General features: G+C 40.6%; 1 protein-coding gene across 1 annotated transcript; it reads left to right on the top strand.

Moving 5' to 3' along the window:
* Positions 1-351: 351 nt before the first annotated feature.
* Positions 352-7,134, top strand: LOC148578580 (uncharacterized). The gene is made up of 2 exons (XM_088501917.1): positions 352-1,591; positions 6,972-7,134. The coding sequence occupies exons 1-2, from the start codon at positions 466-468 to the stop codon at positions 6,995-6,997; spliced, it is 1,152 nt and encodes a 383-aa protein (XP_088358043.1). The 5' UTR covers positions 352-465; the 3' UTR covers positions 6,998-7,134.
* Positions 7,135-7,596: the final 462 nt, after the last annotated feature.

Here is a 7,596-nt window from a genome sequence, read left to right as displayed (position 1 = left end):
TTGGCACTCTATTCCTACTTCTGTTATCTTATGTTTGACAGTTACAGTTTTCTTAGCATGCAAGTTAACTCGTTCCTTGAGCGTTGCGCTTTTATCTCGCGATTTTTATTTTCCCTATCCTTCAAGGCTCCTAGCATATTATAACTCTTCTGCTATTATATGTACTTATTTTATTTTAGAGGTCGTAATACCACATCACCTTTGTTTTACGACTTAAGCGTAAAGCTTTGTGTGGTAGGGTGTTACATTAATGGTATCAGAGCAGTTCGTTCCTATAGAGCCTGAAAGACGGACTGATTGTGCTTCTGTGCATTCTCTGTATATGTGTTTATGTGCTATTAGGATATCTGATTGATATATATGGCATAAACGTTTGTGAGCATGCATTTGGAACTTAAAGCATTAGACCTGCGATATTGAGACTGATCAACTTAATATCACTTGTTTGGTGTGTATAGGGACCAGATGTCGACTCGCGGACGCGGTCGCGGGCGAGGTAGAGGTAGGACAGGCACCGTTACTCCTGTACCCACAGGGACTGATCCAGTAGACTTTATGGCTGCCTTGGGAAATATGGCTGCAGCTATGCAGGCAACAGCTGAGGCACTGGGTAATCAGATAAATCAGGGTAATCATGGGAACAATAATGATGAGGACGGTCCTATGACACTTGCTACATTTCTGAAAGTTCGCCCTCCGACTTTTAGGGGAACCTCAAATCCAACTGATGCAGATAATTGGATTCAGGCTATGGAAAGGGCGTTACAGGCACAACATGTTCCTGAAGAGCAATGGGTTGAATTTGGGACTTATCAGTTGCAAGGTGAAGCTCAGTATTGGTGGCAGGGAACACAACGTATCCTGCAGCCTGATGGTGCTGCGATTCCTTGGGAGGTTTTCCGGACAGAGTTCTATAAGAAATACTTTCCTAATTCAGCTAGAAATGCCAAGGAACTTGAATTAATGCAGTTAAAGCAGGGACAAATGACTGTTGCTGAGTATACCAGCAAATTTGAGGAGTTATGTCGCTTTTCTCGTATCTGTCAAGGTGCGCCTGAAGATTTTGCTGAATGGAAGTGTATTAAATATGAGGGAGGTCTTCGGAGCGATATTCTGAGCTTCGTTGCCCCAATGGAGATCAGGGTATTTTCTGAATTGGTGAATAAGAGTAGGGTGGCTGAGGATTGTGTGAGGAAGGCGGCAGCAGAGAAAGGGAGTTTGAGGATGCCTTTTCAGAGGCCTTCAGGGAGGAACTTTGCTCCGAGAGGTAGGAATTTCAAACGTGGAGGTTTTGTTTCGCAGCAGACTCAGGGTCAAGGTAATTACAGAAGGCCGAATATTACTGCTAATCAAGGAAAAAGGTTTGGGAAGCAGCCACAGCAGGATCTGAATTGTCAGAAGTGTGGAAAATATCATCCTGGAGTTCCGTGTAGATTAGGACTTGGAGTGTGCTATTCCTGTGGACATCCCGGGCATATAGCCAGTAATTGCCCTGAGAAGAAGAAGTATGAGACTGGTAGGGTGCAACAGCCGGGGAGAGTACACACTACTTCTACCATTGGTGCTGAGGGATCTGAGACACTTATTAGAGGTAATTGTGAAATGGCTGGTAAAATCTTAAATGCTTTATTTGATTCAGGAGCAAGTCATTCATTTATTGCATTTGAAAAGGCCCATGAATTAAGATTGAGAATGGTGGTCTTAGGTTATGATTTGAAAGTATATAATGCTACTCATGAAGCTATGGTGACTAGGATAGAATGTCCACAAGTTCCCTTTCGAGTACAACAGCGTGAATTTGTGCATGATTTGATTTGTTTGCCTATGACTGGTCTTGATCTCATTTTGGGATTGGATTGGTTATCCAAGAATCATGTTTTGCTTGATTGTTCTGAGAAGTCAGTACAGTTTATGCCAGAAGGGTCAGAAGCATCGGTTGTGGTGAATAGTTACTATTTGAACTCTATGATAGTAAACTGTTCTGGAACCGAATGTCAGGGTATTATGTTATTAACTGCGGGAGTATCAGGTGATGATCAGAGTTTAGAGCAAATTCCGGTTGTATGTGAATTTCCAAATGTGTTTCCGGATGATATTAATGAATTCCCACCTAATCGAGAGGTTGAATTTACAATTGAGTTGGTACCTGGATCCGGTCCAATTTCAATTACTCCTTATAGGATGTCGCCTTTAGAAATGGCTGAACTGAAAGCTCAGCTGGAAGATCTGTTGGGTAAGCATTTTATCCGACCAAGTGTTTCTCCGTGGGGAGCGCCAGTGTTACTGGTAAAGAAGAAGGATGGGAGTATGCGGCTGTGTGTCGATTATCGGCAATTGAATAAGATCACTGTGAAGAATAAATATCCGTTGCCTAGAATCGATGATCTAATGGATCAGCTACAGGGTGCCAGTGTGTTTTCTAAGATTGACCTGCGATCCGGATATCATCAGATAAGGGTTAGAGACGAGGATATTCCGAAAACTGCTTTCAGAACCCGTTATGGTCATTATGAGTATACAGTGATGTCTTTCGGGTTAACTAATGCCCCGGCAGTATTTATGGATTATATGAACAGGATTTTTCGACCGTATCTGGACAAGTTTGTTATTGTCTTCATTGATGACATTCTTGTTTATTCTAAGACTGAAGAGGAACATGCTGATCATTTGCGAACTGTGCTGCAAATTCTGAGAGACAGGAAGTTATATGCTAAGCTATCTAAATGTGAGTTCTGGAAGAGTGAAGTGAAGTTTCTTGGCCACGTGGTGAGTAAGCAGGGGGTAGCTGTGGATCCTGCTAAGGTGGAAGCAGTGATGAATTGGGAGCGACCAACTTCAGTGACAGAGATCAGGAGTTTCTTAGGTTTGGCAAGGTATTATCGCAGATTCATTAAGGGATTTTCACAGCTCGCCTTACCTTTAACTAAGTTGACTAGGAAGGATACACCTTTTATCTGGACTCCGGAATGTGAAGAGAGTTTCCAGGCATTGAAGCACAGGTTGACTACTGCACCTGTATTGGTATTACCTGAACCAAGTGAATCGTTTGAAGTGTATTGTGATGCATCTCTGAAAGGGTTGGGGTGTGTTTTGATGCAGCACCAGAATGTTGTAGCATACGCCTCACGGCAGTTAAGGCCGCATGAGATGAACTACCCGACACATGATTTAGAACTTGCTGCTGTTGTGTTTGCTTTAAAGATTTGGAGGCACTACCTCTATGGCGTTAAGTTTCATGTTTTCTCAGACCATAAGAGTTTGAAGTATCTTTTTGAGCAAAAAGAGTTGAATATGCATTAGAGGAGGTGGATGGAGCTTCTGAAAGATTATGATTTTGAATTGAATTATCATCCAGGAAAAGCGAACGTTGTGGCGGACGCTTTGAGTCGGAAGTCTTTATATGCAGCTTGGATGATGCTACGGGAGGAAGAGTTACTAAAGGCATTTCAAGGTTTGAATTTGGGAGTTAGAAAAGAATTTGGAATTTTGTGTTTGAGTCAGTTACAGATTTCAAGTGATTTTAAATCAGAACTTCTGAAGGCTCATCAAGATAGTGAAGCGTTACGTAAGGTATTACCAGCAGTTGAACAGGGAAAACAGTGGAGAATGTCAAAAGGTCAGGATGGTTTATGGAGGTTCAAGAACCGGATTATTGTGCCTGATGTTGGAGACCTACGACAAAGTATCTTGAAGGAAGCTCACAAGAGCGGGTTTTCAATTCACCCAGGGAGCACTAAAATGTATCAGGATCTGAAAGCGATGTTCTGGTGGCCAGGTATGAAGAATGATGTGGCATTGCATGTATCTAAATGTTTAACGTGTCAGAAGGTTAAGATTGAGCATCAAAGACCATCAGGGACCCTTCAGCCTTTGGAGATTCCACAATGGAAATGGGAGAGTATCGCAATGGATTTTGTGATAGGTTTGCCTAGAACCCGATCTGGTTGTGACGCTATTTGGGTGGTTGTGGATCGATTAACAAAATCAGCTCACTTTCTTCCTATCCGAATAAGTTGCACAATGGAGGAATTGGCTCGAATGTATATCAAAGAGATTGTCAGGTTGCATGGTGTGCCTTCTACTATCATATCTGACAGAGATCCTCGTTTCACATCAAGGTTCTGGGGAGCTTTTCAGCGTGCATTTGGGACTCAGTTAAGCTTGAGTACTGCGTATCACCCTCAGACAGATGGTCAGTCAGAAAGAACTATTCAGACCTTGGAAGATATGCTAAGAGCTTGTGTTTTGGACCAACCGGCGAGCTGGGACCGGTATATGCCATTAGTAGAGTTTGCTTATAATAATAGCTATCATGCGAGCATCGGAATGGCTCCATATGAGGCTCTGTATGGCAGGAAATGTCAATCTCCATTGTGTTGGTATGAAACTGGAGAAAGGAGTTTATTAGGGCCTGAGATGATAGCCGAAACGACTGAGCAGATAAAGAAGATTCGTAGTCGAATGCTTATAGCCCAAAGCCGCCAAAAGAGCTATGCTGACCAGAGGCGAAAGCCTTTGGAGTTCGAAGAAGGAGAACATGTCTTTTTGAAAGTTACACCAACCACTGGAGTGGGAAGAGCTATTAAGACCAAGAAACTGAATCCCCGTTATATTGGACCGTTTGAGATTCTGAAAAGAATTGGACCAGTGGCTTATAGAATTGCCTTACCGCCATACCTTTCGAATTTGCACGATGTGTTCCATGTGTCACAGCTTCGGAAGTATAATCCTGACGCAAGTCATGTTCTAGAACCAGAACCAATCCAAGTGAGAGAAGATCTAACACTCCCAGTAATTCCGGTGAGGATTGATGACACCAGTGTTAAACGATTACGAGGAAGGGAAGTATCATTGGTAAAAGTAGCTTGTAGACGAGCTGGTATCGAGGAACATACCTGGGAACTCGAATCAGATATGCGAAAGGACTATCCACATCTCTTTTCAGGTAACTATATTTGAATTTTGAGGGCAAAATTCTTTATTAGGTGGGTAGAATGTAAACCCCGGTTAAATTAGTAGATAATTAGTTAATAAATTATTTTTTAATAAGGAGGATTATAAATGCGAATATTATATCAAAATAGGGTAGAGCTCATCGAAACGAGAATTTTGACACTAATTTTGAAGAAAACAGTCCAAGAATGGACCGAAAGGACCGAACCGGTTGAACCGGGCTGTCGGTTCAACCGGACCAGCCCATTAAAAAGAGCCACGGGCTCATTTTCTCTTCATTTCCCTCAGCGACGCAGCAAGCCTCCCAGGGAAGAGAAGAAGAGAAATTCGTTTACGTGAAATTCAATTTCCCGTAACTCCTCCGTTCGAGCTCCGATCGCCGCACCGTTTGCGGCCACGCGTTCACCGCGTCGAGCTCTACATTTCTACCGGAACAATTTCATAGGTAACTTGCTATTTCACTCTCAGCTTCATCTTCCCCCAATTTTCGAATTTTAAGTGGGAATATTGAATTTCTTTGATTTCTGATGTTTTAGGATCCAATTAGCTTGAGAGAAACGTTCACTCTTGCTTATGTGAAAACTTAGGCTAGATGACCATTGGATAAGTTGGAATGCAGGTGTATGTTTAATGTTTAGTAATTTATCGATGAATATATTTGGTTGAAATTTATTGGATAATTAGTTTTTAATTTTGGATGGTGAATGTTGTTATGTTAATTTGGAGAGAATTATGGTTGAATATTATTGTTGATTAACTAATGATTTGGTGAATTATTGATTTGAGGTATAACTATTGTGGAGGTTGTTGTGATAATGAGGTATTTTGTGTTAAAAGCCTAGGATTTGTGAACTATGATCCTTAGTTGAATTTTGGTTGTTGGATTTGAATATTGTATGAGTTTAATTGTTGATTTGAAGTAGATTTATTGTGGTGATTGTTATGATGATGAGGAAGGGTATGTTGAATTGAAAAGAAAGCAGGTTTGGACCCGAAAAGGGTGGCAAAGTCCGAGTTTTAGAGGAGATGCTGCCGAAATTTTATAAAAAATTAGAGATTTTATTTAGATGATTATTTAAAAGAGATTTAGATTTAAAGGTTATATGGTTTGATTTTGAGTTATTAAGATAGTGAGTATGTTTTAAGTTTGAAGTTTGATTCTTAGAAAAGAATGAATTATGTTTTGAATTGAAACTATTGATGGATGGAATGGGAGGTGATATAATGAAGGATAAGGATTGAATATGTTTAATGTATGATGATGAATGAGATGCAATTGGGAATGATGTGGATGTTGATGAATTATAATTGAATTATTTATATGGCTTATGAATTTGAATAATCTGAGATACGAGATTCCTTGGATTAAGTGCCGTGGCTTGCCACCACGTGTACCAGGTTGAAAACTCGATACTCTGTTGACCCTACGACGTAAGTGTGACCGGGCACTATATAAATTCCCGGGAATGTTACCCCCATTGAGCAATATTGATTATTTGAGAAAAATCTATGCATAGACTCTTGGGGATGCACGTCGGGGGACAGTCTAAGGACAATTCAGACTTGTCGGGTTGGCTGGATAACCGACAGATGAGCCTCATCAGCCATAGGACAGGCATGCATCATATGCATATTACTTGAATTACTTGCTTGTGCTCTAATTGGGTGTGCCTATCTGTATTTGCCATGCTAAATGTGTATTTGTTACCTGCAGTAGTTGTAACTTTCTTGTGTTTGCCTTTATCTGTTTATTTGTCTGTGAAAATGCATGATGGAATTGGAGGTATGGAGGAATGGCAGTATAAGACTTAGATTTAAGGTTAAGTTAAGTTAGGATTAAATATTTCTAGGAAACCACCTTTTATGGCTTCTGTTTAATACTTTAAGCTCTACAATCTGAGTGTCGGCGTTCTAGGATTGCCTCTGGCATTCCCAGGACCTTATATATTATGTGTGTGGCACCTTTACCATACTGAGAACCTCCGGTTCTCATTCCATACTATGTTGTTAATTTTCAGATGCAGGTCGAGAGGCATCTCGTTAGGCGTCTGGACTCTTGAAGCGGAGTGGTTACTGGGATATTTTGTTATGCTATGATGTATATATATGTACTTAGTTTTCTCTCCGCATGACTTATTCTTTTTGATCCTCTTAGAGGTTTATGGAGAGGCAGGATTGTGTATATGTACTTTTGGGTTTTGGATATGTATGTATATATATGTGTAAATATTCTCCGGCCAGTCTTGACTTCGCAGGCTGAGTTAGGAGCTTGATATTTTGTATCTTTGGCACTCTATTCCTACTTCTGTTATCTTATGTTTGACAGTTACAGTTTTCTTAGCATGCAAGTTAACTCGTTCCTTGAGCGTTGCGCTTTTATCTCGCGATTTTTATTTTCCCTATCCTTCAAGGCTCCTAGCATATTATAACTCTTCTGCTATTATATGTACTTATTTTATTTTAGAAGTCATAATACCACATCACCTTTGTTTTACGACTTAAGCGTAAAGCTTTGTGTGGTAGGGTGTTACATCAACTCTTACCGACTTGGGGATTGTCCAATTCATCTGACCAAAAAAAAAAAAAACTGAGGTGCTATTGAGGGATTGATTCTACGAGTGTATTCACTCAAAGATGATCATT

Source organism: Arachis ipaensis, chromosome B1 (genome assembly GCF_059453495.1).
Source record: "Arachis ipaensis isolate K30076 ecotype BB chromosome B1, ASM5945349v1, whole genome shotgun sequence".
Classification (NCBI taxonomy): domain Eukaryota; kingdom Viridiplantae; phylum Streptophyta; class Magnoliopsida; order Fabales; family Fabaceae; genus Arachis; species Arachis ipaensis.
This window is presented reverse-complemented; position numbering and strand designations above follow the sequence as displayed.